The following is a 15387-nucleotide window of genomic DNA, read 5'->3' as shown; positions in this document are numbered from 1 at the left end:
CCAGTGCTGGTGTTTGGCGCCAGTTAATTTCACCTGGCGTTTTTTATGCTCAATGACTAAAAATGCAGGCCTCGTTAACAAACTTGCAAGACATACATACAACAGGCACAGACTCCCCATTGACATAATACTATACACAGGCCTAAATAATACAAAAAAACTACATGCCGGCCCACACGTGCACTGAGTAGAAAACCATTCATCGCTAATGACATTCACACAGCACTTCATTATCCATCCAGGCTGCTACAAAGGACAGTTTCTGTCACAGGGACGTAACACACGCACATTGCTTACAGAACTGGCCTCTGCAACGCTCGCATTCCTGATGCAAACGGAGCTCTGTGGCACATACACATGATTGCTGACACAAACATTGTGCTGAAATGCATAAAATAAAATAACAGTAACAAATATATCAAAATCTATATTCACATGTACGTATAAATTGTACATTTTCTGTTTTATGTTGCTTTCTGACAAGCAACGCAGTAATTGCATTCACAATCAATGCTGACGACCAAATACACAAACCTAGTGATGCACAAGACAGACAGACACTTACAAGCCATTCTGGTACACAGAGACACTCTTATAAACACACAAACCTACTGACACTCACAAACGCAAATATACTCTATTTAAACAAACTGTGTCTGTGTTCACAGGCAAACACACAAATTCTACTGACCGACCTAAACATCCTCCACTCTAAACGTGAGAACTAATTACACATCTAGTAGCTCGGTTCACATGGGTCCTATATAACATAGCTATCTTCATTTTCTGCTGTGGAACAGATCCATTTGATGTCCCACACATCAGTTAGTTAAATGGTAGTTTGCACCAAACACATAATATGTCCAATAGCTTGGCTACTATGTGTTAGTATAGTGTGTATAGACTACTTGGATGCTCCATAGACTAGACATGTGAGTCGTAGAATGGAACAAACACATTCTATGTTCCATAAGTTCTGTCTATGTTGAGCTGAAGTCCCATAGTTTTTTTTATTTTTTTATTTTTATTTTTTTTACTGTTATATGCCATATGCTTCTCAAGCTTTACAGCTCAGATGTTTTGCAATCTCATATAAATCAGGTGGTCATCTGGATTTTTTTTGTATGATCCATAGTGTGCTAGAACTTTAATTGACTTTGAAGAGGTCATCTCACATTTGCTTGCTAAGAAGCCTAACTTTGGTACTGGATTAAGTGCATATTACACAAATATATTTAGGAAATGAACGAAATATGTCCAGATGCTGTTATAAAAGCCAGTGTGGGGGCTGCAAATCACATGCATTTCATTTATAGCTGCCTGGGGTTACATGATGTCAGAATATTCACGCAGACTGCAGTCGCAAACTGTCACAGCTTGCATATTATGTGTTGCTTGATTAAGTTTGCTGACATGCTTCCTAGATATACCAAGCAAAATTTCAAGCGAAGTCCACGATAGCAATTTCAGTATTTTTTTTATAGCCTGACCTTGGAGCATTTATTATTATTATTATTATTATGATATTTATATAGCGCCGTAAAATTCCGCAGCGCTTTACAATGGGTGGACGAACAGATATGTAGTTGTAACCAGACAGGTTGGACACACAGGAACAGAGGGTTTGAGGACCCTGCTCAATGAGTGTACATGCTAGAGGGAGTGGGGTAAAATGACACAAAAAGGTAAGGATAGTTATAGTTATTTGATAGTTATAGTTATTATAGTTATTTGATAGTTATTTGATGGGTTATACTGATTGCAGCAATCGTTCTTCACAAGTGGACCCGTAAAGTAGACTCGTTAAATAGACTCGTGAAGTAGAAAATCCTAACCCTTTTAGTAAATAGAATTTTGGCTTCCTGGCATAATTTAGCTGTGGCATTAGATGAACACATGGAGGAGTTGAAGGAACATCTGGAGACTAAGCTAACACAGCTAACCTGTTCATAATCAAACCCTGCCAAGACCAGTCAGATCCAAAATTACTTATCACGATAGAACGTGAGAGCTTAGTTACATCTTCCAATTTTTAACAATGAAAGCATACAAGGGGAGGGGTTGGCTCGTAGGGGGTAGGCATAGGAAACCAAGAAGTACCAACATAAAAAGTACAATGCACTTCTATTTGTTATCAGTAGGGGGTGTTGAATAGTCATTCCTCGCTGAAAGCAACGCATTTTGCAGTAAGGGCGCTGATGAGTGCCTCTATAATTGTCAAAATGTTCCAAAACAGTTCGACAAAAAAGCGTGGGAAGGCAACCTCAAGGGATCTCAACCAAGATATATCTAAATATACTTATCTACTGTATTTCTAAATTATCTCAAATGATATAGTGCTGACTGATTTGTTGCCTCTTAATAAATGCATAAAAATAATTGAAAAAAATAAGGAATCATGTTGAAACATTCAAATAAATTGCATATAATTCTTATAACCCGAATAAATATTGGAAACATGGTCTATATGTAATTTTTTATTAAAAAAAAAATGAAATTCGGATGTTGTAATACAAGTTAGATTCTGTTAGTCTAATAAAAAAAAAGTATTAGAAGATACAAATTGAATGTGTAATTTTACAACTGCATCACTGGACTAATACTGCTACCGCCTACAACCTCTACTCTAACACTATACATTGTTTATAAAAGTCGACTAAATAAAGGCTGTATTAGAATTAAGACACCCACGGACATATGCATAAACATAGATATGTAGTGCTTGATATGTGTGCTTTGTATATGGTAGATCTATTGAACAAATACTGCTTTTATTTCTGTTTTGATGTAGCAGTTGCCTGACTGTAGCTTGATGACTCAGATTTTATAAATTCCACTTCAATGGAAGAAGGGGCCACGGGAGAATAGAGATGGCTAGGGATAAAGAGATATATAATAGAGCTGTGTAAACACAAGACGCATAGCAAGTTAGAGCAGAATCCCTTTAGTATATACATTCTTTCATATATTTGAGTATAATCGCTGCAAAGCATGAGTTGTTCATCTGTATATTGTAACTATATCCCCGCTTATGACAATGTATATTGGCCGCAAGGCAAGATTATTAATAATATAACAGACAACGTATTTCTCAAGGGGAAGCATTCCCACAATGCATCTGGCTACAGGGCCCTCAAATTGCATGCTACCATAACATTAAAATACCCTTAGTGAGTTTCTCCGGTGCTGTTCATCTGCTGTTATGCATTCAATGTGCCGTTTTCCATTACTTAAGGTTTCACAGCAGAACAATTTGGGTTGGTTTAAAAAGATTTATTCAAGATTCTTATAATTCCATTTTCGCAAAAAAAATGTGAAACAATCAGCCAGTAAATTGATAGCAGCTACTGTACAGCTGATATCAGTTTAGGAGTCTTATCCACCTATCCCATGTGAAGAATGGAGTTGCTGCCAAGTTTGTATCTAAATAAGCCATAAAACTTTGCTGGGCTTTATAGGAAACATCAAGTCTCCTCAGAAAAGAATGATGGCCTTTTGATTGGATGAGTTACTTCCCGGTCTGGACAGAAGTCTACGTGAAAGCTGAAAATACAGCAAAAGCAGGAACTTAATATGTAATAAGTAACCATTGTAACAATATAAAACTAATTCACACACGGTTTCTAAAGATAAAGGAAGTGTAGGTGGAATGTTTATGTTCTATCAGTCTATAATCAGGTATAGGCAACCTTCGGCACTCCAGATGTGTTGGACTACACCTTCCATGATGCTTTCCCAGCATTACGGGTGTAAGAGCATTATGGGGGATGTAGTCCAAAACATCTGGAGTGCCGAACGTTGCCTATCCCTGGTTTATATACTAGAAGAATTAAGATCTCAGGGGGTCGTAGGTTACATAGGAATGATTAATGGGGCCAAGCAAATTTATGGTTTTCAAGGTCTCCTGTCTAACCCCTGGGTTCCTGGCAGTTGCCTAGAGCTGTGTTATGGTTAATTCAGCTCTGATACTCACCACCCTTGTGCACCCACCTTGTAGGAAAACTCATCTTTAAAACCGCATTGGAACAGTTAAAGGTTTCTTCTTACCCTGTAATTTCTTCTTCCAAGAGAAAAGGATAAGATAATACTAATTGAGTTTTTGCCGCTTTTCAGCGTTGTCATGTAGTCTGTTTTGGGTTATAAGTCAATGGCCATAACATAGGGTATGCATATATCACTGATAAATTATTTACAATAATATTCAGGAACAGCAGCGATAGTGAGAAAAGGAAAGGAAGGGGTAGAATGTTTAAAAAAATCATCAGAACATTTGTGACAATGTGCTTCAAACAACTAGATATCATACCCCCTCTCCCCCCAACATTTCAATTGATAAAGAAATATATTTTGTAGGGGTGTAAGTGGGGGTGAGGCCAGGGCTGTTCTGAGAAATTTAAGGTGATGTATTAATAACAAGTTATGAAACTAAAATGTAATTCAGACCAAGAACAATGTATCTTATTTGCACATACTGATTCCTAAACACATTTATTGTAGTTTAAATAAACATTATTATTGCTGTGGAGCTCTGTTATACAATCAGATACAGTAACAATATGGAGCTCCTAGAAAAGAGGGACACTATGATAGGAAAGATAGACAGAGGGATTTGGGCTCAAAGTAAGTATTGACCCTCCTAAATAAGGACCATTGGGAGGTAAGATATATACGTGCACCATCCACACTACTGTCGGAATGACAAAAGCCCTGTCAAAAAGTATAAGTGCAGCTTTATTCACTAGTTTGGAAAGAATTTTGACCAGTATATGAGGGCTGAAAAAAATGTGCGGCCAGGACAGGGTCTATTCTGTGTCAAAACTCTAGATGTTCAGAAACTTGCGCCATTACAGTCCATAATGAATGCTACAGCGAGGCTCATCTTCCTGTCCACCCGCACCTCCCACGCCTCACCTTTCTTTCAGTCCCTACATTGGCTTCCTGTAAGATATATGGCTCAATTTAAAATTCTGGTTCTCGCTTTCAAATCTCTACATAATGATGCTCCCATCTATCTATCCTCACTAATACACAAGTATGTCCCGTCTAGGCCCTTACGATCTGCTGAAGACTTACGTCTATCTTCTGTCCGTACTCCCACCTCTGACGCTCGCCTTCAAGACTTCTCCAGGGCTGCACCGTTCCTGTGGAACTCGCTTCCCTCCTCCGTTAGATGCTCACCCAGTCTCCACTCCTTCAAAAAATCATTAAAAACCCACTTCTTCATAAAAGCGTATCAATTAAACTGTTAATAGCTCCCGACTGATTCCTCTCTTGCAACTGTCATTAGTCTAATACTATCCTTACCTTTTGTGTCATTTTACCCCACTCCCTCTAGCATGTAAGCTCATTGAACAAGGCCCTCAACCCCTCTGTTTCTGTGTGTCCAACCTGTCTGGTTACAACTACATGTCTGGTCGTCCACCCATTGTAAAGCGCTGCGGAATTTGTCGGCGCTATATGAATAATAACATAATAACATAATAATAATGTAGTGGTTTCCATACTGATTGCATACATGCTTTTGAAAACAAAGGAATTATAATCATTATTTAAGTACTCAGTAACTTTTTTTGAAAAGCTACTACAGCACCAGTAGTAGTACACCATTACCCTCTATTTTTACGAAAAAAATAACTAAAATAAAAATGCATCTGATCTGAGCACTTGCAGAGCAACATACAGGGCTGTAAAAAAAACTCATATACAGTAATCTGATTTAAACCCGTGGAGAATCAGATTACTGTATTCAGGTTTTCTTTGTAAGTTTATTGCATTTTTATGACAATTGCACCTGTTTGCCTTTTTCATGGGAAAGAAGGAGTTTGGAACATTCTGTGTCGTGTTATGTTTTAGTAAACACGTACTTATTATTGTCTAATACAGTGTACTAGATTGCATAAGCAACAGACATGATGTCCAGTAAGGAAATATTTCTAGTGAGGGAACAGTGACCTGGTGTCAGGCGTAGACCAAGACTACTTTTCCTCATTGAAGTGGTCCGGGTGAACTGTCTCTGTCCCTTTAACCTTAGAATGTAAAACTTTGCAGTTTTAGACAAACCATAATGTTTACATTGCAGTGTTAGGTCTTCCAGACAAGAACTAGAGGCGAATCCTGCTGTTTCACAGAGTTTAACTCTATGAAATAACGCTGGACGTCCTCACACTGTGCGTAAGGACATCCAGTGTCTTCAAAATCCCCCATAGGAAAGCACTGGTTCAATGCTTTCCTATGAGGAAGGCCAAAAGCGCGTTAGGTTCCCCCTCGCAATGACATCGGAGGAGTCAGAGACGGAGAAAACGCCAAATGACTTTGGCGATGGAATAAGGTAAATTAAAAATATATTTTTTAACCCCTTTATCACTGCGGCGGGAAGGTGTGGGGGCACTACAGTGTTAGAAATACATCTTTGTATTCATAACAATATAGTGTTCCTTTTACACAGCGCATATTACATTATACTGACCTTATTGTTATCTACCCTCAAAATAGATCATCCTGTAAACTTTCATCTAGTTCCAGGGCGGGTGCAAGGATTTCTGCCGCCCTAGGCAAAGATCCATTTTGCCGCCCCCTCATGTCACTCACTTACTGACAGACACACACTCACTCACTGACACACATACACATACACACACACACAAACTCACTGACAGACATACACTCACTTACACAGATATTTACTGACAGACATACTCCCTGGCAAACATACACTCACTGACAGACACACACACACACACATAGACACTCACTCACACTTACTCACTGACAGACACACAGACACTCCTCCTGGGCCCCCTGTGACAGCGTTCCTCTGCGTGCCCCCACCTTAAAAAAAAAAAAACAATATGATCTTCATATTAAATTTGTATATTTAGAGGTCCAATTATAACTGGTTTTCCACTTTGGTGCACATTTTATCTTATTCGTTAATCATCTGTACTTCCATGTTTGTTGACTTTTTGTGTTCCCCATGCAGCCCTCATTAGTCAGGTGATTCCCAAATTTGAATATTTACCCAAAGTGAAGGGCTTTGAAGCTGTGGCATGTTTATCTAACAGTCTGAACCAAGATAAGAAAACTAAATAAATATGAATAAAGCAAGCACTGTCACTACCAAACCAAGATGGAAAAAAGACAATTGTTTTCACTGAGACACCTAATACTATTTAGAATGTTTTGAACTTGTTTATTTTTTGGTACATAGCAGGTTAATACATTTTTGGTGGGTTTGGTGGCTAATAAAGGACATTTACTTCCATACTTATGCTAACATGCTCACATGCTTTGTTTGGAAAAAAATCGTTAGTGAGGGGCTTACCTGGGTTGCAGCCCCAATTTGGTTCCTTAAAAGCACAGAGTCTGATCTTAGCAAATTGTGTTAGCGTCAAGTGTCCTGAAAATCTGCAGTTGGAGGTGTTATCTCTCTGTTAACATTATAGTTCACCTGCAGATTTTTCAATTTCCAATATTTTACTGATATGTAAACATATTGACTGTTTTAGCCTGTTTCGATATTTGAGAAGAAGTAAATACGTTAATACAGGGAATCTCTGTTGATTTTAAGTATTCAATGCCACAGAGTCAAAAAGATGGGTTTGAGACACTCCAATTATTATTGAAAGGGTTTGTAGAAAGGGTTTGTAGGTCCAACACAAACTGCAGAACTCTATAAATATTGAATTTCTCTCTTACAGCTGATGATGAACGCCTGAATTATAATTTCAGCCCATGTGGCATGACAGACAAAATCTGCCTTCAAAAACAGCAGGCAAAACGTATTCAGTACCAGATGTTTAATAATGCCAAGTTTATGAAGAACACCAACAGCAATCAACCTTTCATAGAAATCCGCGTGGTAAGGAACTCACTTTAATCCCCAACGGGCACTTTTGTTAAACTATTTTACTCGACTTTCAGGTTCATTCAATAGAGATTTTCTTTTTTATAACTCATTTACTTTCAGCCTATTATATCATGTTCCAGTGATGATTTTTTTTTATTAACCATGCCTTTAACATATCTTGTTGTGAGAGTTACTCATTAAACACGTTTTTTTTTTTTTTTGTCCCTTTCAGGGTCCCTGCCATAAGGAGTTAAATAGAGCCTTGGAAAGACTGTCATCTTATCAAACCAAAACACAAGAGGACTTCTTGAGCATCCCTATCCCAAACTGTGAACGTAGTGGGAACTTCAACCCCAAGCAGGTAAAAATCAGGCCCTGGAGCTTGTAGTCTTTTTAAAAAGTGTCGTTTTGGTTGTGCTACCAAAACCAAAATAGGAGCCAGGTGTACCTTCTGTCCAGAACTAGCATTAATATACTACAAGTACCATAAACACAGCAGCGTGTTGTAGTAGTTATGGCACCAGGAGTGTCCCAGCAACTCCAAATGTAGGTTGTCAAACTCTATTTTCTTTAATATTTTTTACCTGGAGAGTGCTGGCCACTGGTTGCTTCCTATATATAATATTCAAAAGCTCTTGCATGGAGCTTCCGTTAGCTCATATGAGCTAAACCCTACCATGGAGGGTTAGTATTGTATATGAGTAGGAGGCTCTACGTGGTATGTTATGGGATAGTGGTGTGTATGTAATGGCTTTAATGTGTTATTGTATATAAAAAGATAACAACAAATTAGTGGGGTATCCAGGGGCTAATATTTAGAACTTGGAGTAAGATGTAATAACAAATTAAAAGACAAAATAAAATAGAATAAAATAAAATGGTGGGTGTGAACCAGTGGCGGATCCAGAGCCTGAGTTCAGGAGGGGCACTTGTAGATTATTTAAAGAAATAATCCAGATACAATAACCACTACAGCTCAGTGTAGTGGTTATGGTGTCAATAGTGCCGGGACCCCTTCCCAGAGTAAGTAGTCAAACCGTTTAAAAACAGTTTGAAAACTTACCTGAGGTCTGCTGGGAAATAGGGCTGTAGTAGGGCATAGGAGCAGTGGTGTGTGAGTGGTGCAATGTGTAAGGGGTGCAGTCTGTGTGTGTGTGTGTGTGAGGAAGAAAGTGTGTGAGCAGTGTGTGTATGTGTGTGTGTGTGTGCAGGTTTCAGTGTGTGAGTGTGTTAGGGGGGCAGTGTATCTGTGGGTCAGTATGTGTGTGTGACAGTTGCAGTGTGTGTGTGTGTGTGAGGATTGCAGTGTATGTGTGAGTGTGGGACAATGTGTATGTGTAGGGCTATGTGTATATAGGGGCAGTGTATGTGTGTGTGGGGCAATGTGTGTATGGGACAATGTGTGTGTGTGTGTATGGGGGACAGTGTATGTGTGTGTGGGGCAATGTGTGTATGGGGGCAGTGTGTGTATGGGGGACAGTGTATGTGTGGCAGTGTGTTTGTATGGGGGGCAGTGTGTGTATGGGGGCAGTGCATGTGTGTGTGTGGGAGGGGCAATGTGTGTGTGTGTGATTATAAAAAAGCCCCCCTACCCTTCTTATCACACACACACACACACATTGCCCCCCCCCCACACACACATACACTGCCTCCATACACACATATTAATTACATTTTAAAAAACAACACATATTATACAAAAGGCCTTCTACCCTTCTTATATGTGTTGCTTTTTTTAAATTTAATAAAAATAAATATACATTATGCCCCCCTCCCTTCTTACCTTTACTGGGAGGAGGGGGGACATTTTTCAATCCCTGGTGGTCCGTGGGGAGTCCCTAGTGGTCCCAGCGGTGAGAGTGAACTCTAGCCCACAGCTCCAAGGCTAGAGTTCACTCTTGCGGGATCTGGAGCGTTGCCATGGTAACCGTGGCAACGCTCTGTGCTCGCGAGAGAAGGACCCGGAGGAGCTGCAGGCTGAGCTCCCGGGTCCTCTCTCCCTCCCCTGCCGGCTGCCCGCACGGTGTCTGCAGCCCGGGGAGGGAGATCTCTGATCTTCCCTCCGGTCCATGAAGGCACATTGCAGGGCCGGCGCCTGCATGTGCTGGCAGGGGAGAGGGAGACCCTTGGTTTTCTCGGGTGGGCAATTGCCCCGTTGCCCCCCCCCCCCCTGGACCCGCCACTGGTGTGAACCCTATAATGGGAGAGCGCACGTAATAAACAGATTAAGAACTGTGTGGTTTTACAAACTGACAAGAAAGAACCTAGACTTACATTTTATATTCTCTCTATTACCTATTTGTTATAATAAACAGTTCTTAGTCTGTGTATTTTGTTAAATTTCCCATTATAGGGTTCGCACCCACCATTTTAGTTTATCTTTTAAGGTTTTATTACATCTTACCGCAAGCTCTAAATATTAGCTCCGGGAGATCCCACTAATATTTAGTGATTTTATCATTTGCTATTTTTTCACACAGGACTGGTGAATCCTGATCTAGTTTAAGCTTTATTTAGTATCTTTTCCACTACTCCCTCCGCCCATCAGTGGAGTCAGGGCCAGATTAAGAGCCCAGTGGGCCTGGTGCAGACATTTATGATGGGCCTTATTACAAAATCTTGTCGACCAAAAACACTAAAACAGTCATACCTCCCAAGCGTCATGAATCTGACTGAGACGGTGCTGGAGGGACACTCATAGGATGACGCTGTGAGGAAAAACATACCCTATGCTTGTGCTCATCAGGGGTTAAATCAGACTGATACATAGTGACATCAATAATAGTAAATAACGTTACAATCACATAGATACATAATAATAAATAAAACACAGACTCAAAACTGTTGCATAAAAGGCCGTGGTCTTTTATTTAGTTTTGAAAATTAATACAACTAATACTTAATAACTTTATAACCAAACCATCTTCGGTTTTTAAACCCCCAGAGAATTAAAACATAACTCACCAGAGTTCCGCCCTATTAGCCAGAACTTCAACCAAATGATCATAAACTCAGCTAGTCCACCCCCCTTTAAATTAGGCAGGTGACCTCAACCCCAATAAAAGACCACGACAATGAATAGGGAGGGAGGGCGGGGAAAACAGCTCCAGAGAGGGGTAAATACTTCTTTCTTCAGGTATTTCTTCTTTCTTTTGGCGCCAAAAACTTACCTCAGGGCGCCTTATATACCCTATTTTCCCGCCCCAGAGTACCCTCGCGGACAAGTGGTCCAATTAGAGCACTGTCCGCGTGGACAACTGTTTGAAAAGCGCACGAGGGCACTGCAACAGCTGTTGCTAAATGCCCTCGTGTTTAAGGCTAATCGCGCCACAATCTGACCCCTGATTAACCCCGCAACACACATGTGTACCTAGTCTATGGACTAGGTACATTCTAATCTCTCTCTAATTTATGCTTTCATCTTTAAAGTAATCCATGCCCCCTAAAAGCAGTGTCCAGTGAAGCAGGACATCAATGGGTGGGGTAAAAGGGTGGGCCACTGACGCAAATCATGTAACAAGAACTGCTAAAAAGGGGCGATCATGCCCAAAAAGGGGGCATGTCTGCCCAAAGAATTGGAAGGCCTACCTGGCATGAATGTATGCATGTCAGGCTACCTGCCAATCATGCAGGCTGGCCAATTAGGGGCATACTATCCAGTCAGCACCCTTAGCTTGGCATAAATGCGTCTAATGATGTGCTCACTCCACACATTCTAAGGACTGTCCCCTAGCACTCACATGTCCACTTGTCTCCTTACCTTCTTACTAACAGGCAGAAGCTCCTGGTATATAGTCTGGGACAGAGGGACAGAGAAAAGGTGGATGTAGTGAGTGTAGAAGAAAGGGGACATGCCATAGTGTTAGAGAGACCAAAGTCAGCATTACTTTAACTAATTTCATTGTCAGACAGTCCACACAAGATTTGTTTCCCTACATCACTCTTTAGTTTTCATACTTAAGAAAGAGCATGTGAAGAGTAGTGTGTAAAAAAAAAAAAAAAAAAGTTAAAAGAAATATATATATATATATATATTTTTTTATCAATGGGCGCTATGTTAATTGGGTCTGAAGTGGAGCATGACCAAACCACATACAATCCCCATTATCTAATATATGCTTTGTGTTTTATAGTACGGTATAGTGCTGTGTTTGAGTGGGAAGTTATACAAGCTATAGTATAGTAATGAGTTAAAGAAGTACAGTGCAGTGTATGATGGGAAGGATGTTCAACTTACTGTATGTTATCTCGTATGATAAGCAGGCTTAACATATTATAGTATAGTGGTGAGTATGCTGAGGAGATTTTAATGTTTATAATATATCAGTGTGCATGAACATATATTTGTACATATGAAGTGATATGATGGTTTGTATGAAGTGGGGGCTTAATATATTATGGTTCAGTATTGTGTATGGGGCGGAATGTTATATATTATGATATAGTAGTGTGTAATGATGGTGGATCATTATGGTGGATAGTATGGTACACTAGTGTGTATGGGGGAAACTTTATATATTTTAAAATAATAGTGCACTATCCAATAAATCTACTTTTCTACCCTCCCCGTACCCTTTGTGTCACAATGTAAGCTCATTGAACAGGGCCCTCAATCCCTCTGTTCCTGTGTGTCCAAGTCATTTGGATACAAATACTTGTCTGTTAGTCCACCCATTGTACATCGCTACGGAACTTGTTGGCGCTTTATAAATAATAATAATAATGAGTTGGCGGTTCTGTATATTACAATATGATAATGTGTACAAGGGAGGATACACCATGTGAATTGTGGTATATTAAATTTCTGATAGTCATTGGACATACACGTGTTGTAGTGTAGTAGTAAGTTAAGATGTCTGTTAGATTATACGTCAGAGTTTAGTGACTGGAATTCTAGTTGTATAAAAACACATGGATGCTTTATCTTAGAAATACTTTACCTGTCACCTTGTCCTCACAGTGTCACCCAGCTTTGGATGGGCAACGCGGAAAATGTTGGTGCGTGGACTGGAAAACAGGTATCAAGCTACAGACGGCCTATGATCCAGTTCAAGATCCAGATTGTCAGCTGGCTTCTAAAAATGTCTGAAAATAAGGACCGCACAGGAGAAGATGTTCCTGATTAATCTCCTCCACCAAACACTTATACAGCGATCCAACTCACAAAAGACTTTTGGGACCAACTTTGTTTGATGACCCCCTCAGAAGACATCACCGCAAACTTAACTTCTTCACTTTCTAAGGGGCTTATAACACTTTGCAGTGTACCCTAGCAACGAGTTACAGGAACCTACGGAAAGGAAAGAGTTAATACACCACTTGGAGGGATAAGGGGGGAAGTTGGGTGGAAAAAACTTTTGGTTTTTTTTTTGTAAAAAATTTTTATTTAACAGTTAATTTTATGTAAGGCATGTAGGAATGCGATAACTTTCTGGGGAAAAACCCCCCACTATGGTACATTTTAGTAAGTCAGATTTAGAGAATGTAATGGGGTGTATCAGCTTGCGTTGAGTGTAGGTGAGTGTCAATTTGCAATAAGTACGAGTGAGTGTCGGTTTGCACTGGGTGAGTGAAAATGTCTGTTTGCGCTGAGTAGGACAGGATTTGGGCGTTACTGTCGATGTGTACTGAATGCTCTGTTTGCTTTGAGTGAAAGTGGTTGTCAGTTTGCATGGAGTGAGAAAATCTGTCCATTTCTTTTTGATAATAGGCGATATTCAGTAGAACAGAGGACGTTATAGAGCGATGGTGTTGTGTGCTACAATACAGTGGGTCGCAACTTGGTAGCTACAAACTAATATTATTGCATGGTACCACCAAAGTTGCACAGAGGTATTGTATGCTAAAATAGGGCAAAGATGGCTAATCTTGGCATCTCAATTGTTAGAGATCTACATGTACCATGATGCTATATATTTCTAATGATGCTCAGTCTTAGTGTCTTAGGTTTGACTGAGAATATGTTTCACAAACCTCTGGGATGCTAGTATTACTCATTAATGTAATTGGAAGCCAGGGGGGATCCTCGAATGGAATTGCATGGTACAATATTGGGTGCTGTAGAATGGGATTGTATGATAAAATAAGGTATGCTATAAGGTTACATTTCTCGTATTTTCAGTGAAATTGCATATATCAGAATTACTGGATGACATTTTATACAGTGTGTGATGTTAAAGATTATTAAGTGCTTGTACAGCAGGGCGTGCTATAAATTGAATTGAATTGCAAAGTACAATAGGGGTTGCTATAAAGTGCTATATTGCTTTGCCAATAGGGGGTGCTATATCATGGAGCTACACTGTAAAAAACAAACAAAAAAAAAAAACAGAGCAGAAATACATGCAACAACTTGAGTTGATGCAATAGGGTCTAAATTACAAAGGGTAATAGAAGGTGCTTTGCAGTGTAATTGTATTAAACAATAGGGGTAGTCAAAGGTATGGACTGTACAATATGATTGAGGGTGTTAATGAACTGTGAGTAAATATTTGAGGCCGATACATTTAGTAAATGAGGAAGACACATGATTAACATATGTGAATAATGAATGGGAGGCATTTTAAAGCTATTTTGTTCTACAAGCCGTGGTTTTATTAATCATGTAACCTATCTTCCTCTTCAATCTAAGATGCTTTGAAACAAAATATTCTGTGAATTTACATTGAACACAATATAGCCTTAATTGTTTAAAATTGCAAATGTTCTGCATTACGTATATGGAGTCATTACAGGAAACCGTTTCAGGGAAATCAGTGGGAAGCTTGCATAGCTATGACTTAAAATGCCATTAAAATGATACATTACATTCTGCTTTCCTTAATACACAAATACATAAAAAATTGCCAAAGCGAGCAATTTTAATACACAAACTTTTCCGACCGTGACATACTCAAGGGAATAGTAGGTGCTGGGTAAAGCCTTTCATCTATAGTGAATTACAACTCCCATCATCTTGCGACAGCAAGTTGCAATCTACAGTGGCTGTAGGCTAGATCTCGCCTATCCCGAAGTAAGTGTCAAAGAGGACAATGTAATTCGATTACGCATTGTGCCACGTATTTATTTGTAACCAAATCGAAGTGAGTGACATTTTGCGGTCCTTTGCATAACCAAGGGTAACATGCAACGTTAGAATCACAGCAAAAAGTTAACAGCAACTTCAGACCAGCATTTTAGTGTTTTAATGTACATATCTACGTTGTTTGAAATTCTATGTGAATAAATAAAAACACTGATGTTTCATTAAATTTCTTTGACTGTTGACTTTGTAGAATAAAATGTTTCTCACCCTATTGCCTGAAGGCTATACGAGGATGTTACAGTTCACCAATAGCTAGCACTGCTACATGTTTCTCAAATCTGTGATAGAGATCATCATGGGGTTCGATAGTATAATAAAATATAAAAAGCATCATCATATAAAACCAACTAAAAGTGTGAGCCAGGAGTTAGTCCATCTTCTTAGCTTTATGGTAGTTTATCTTCCTAGACCACGTTAACTGCTTAGCCACGCCATTAAGCTCCTCACAAATAGCTTG

General features: G+C 39.4%; 1 protein-coding gene across 1 annotated transcript in view; it reads left to right on the top strand.

Moving 5' to 3' along the window:
* The window catches only part of IGFBP4 (insulin like growth factor binding protein 4), a 51866-nt gene extending 36770 nt beyond the window's left edge, over positions 1-15096 (top strand). Inside the window, exons 2-4 of the mRNA XM_063459069.1 lie at positions 7698-7858; positions 8079-8207; positions 12807-15096. Of these exons, the coding sequence (XP_063315139.1) occupies positions 7698-7858; positions 8079-8207; positions 12807-12935 (419 nt within the window). The 3' untranslated portion in view covers positions 12936-15096. The remainder of the gene's footprint in view (positions 1-7697; positions 7859-8078; positions 8208-12806) is intronic.
* Positions 15097-15387: the final 291 nt, after the last annotated feature.

Source organism: Pelobates fuscus, chromosome 6, assembly GCF_036172605.1.
Source record: "Pelobates fuscus isolate aPelFus1 chromosome 6, aPelFus1.pri, whole genome shotgun sequence".
NCBI lineage: Eukaryota > Metazoa > Chordata > Amphibia > Anura > Pelobatidae > Pelobates > Pelobates fuscus.
The sequence above is the reverse complement of the archived record's forward strand: the minus strand, read 5'-3'. Positions and strand labels throughout refer to the sequence as shown.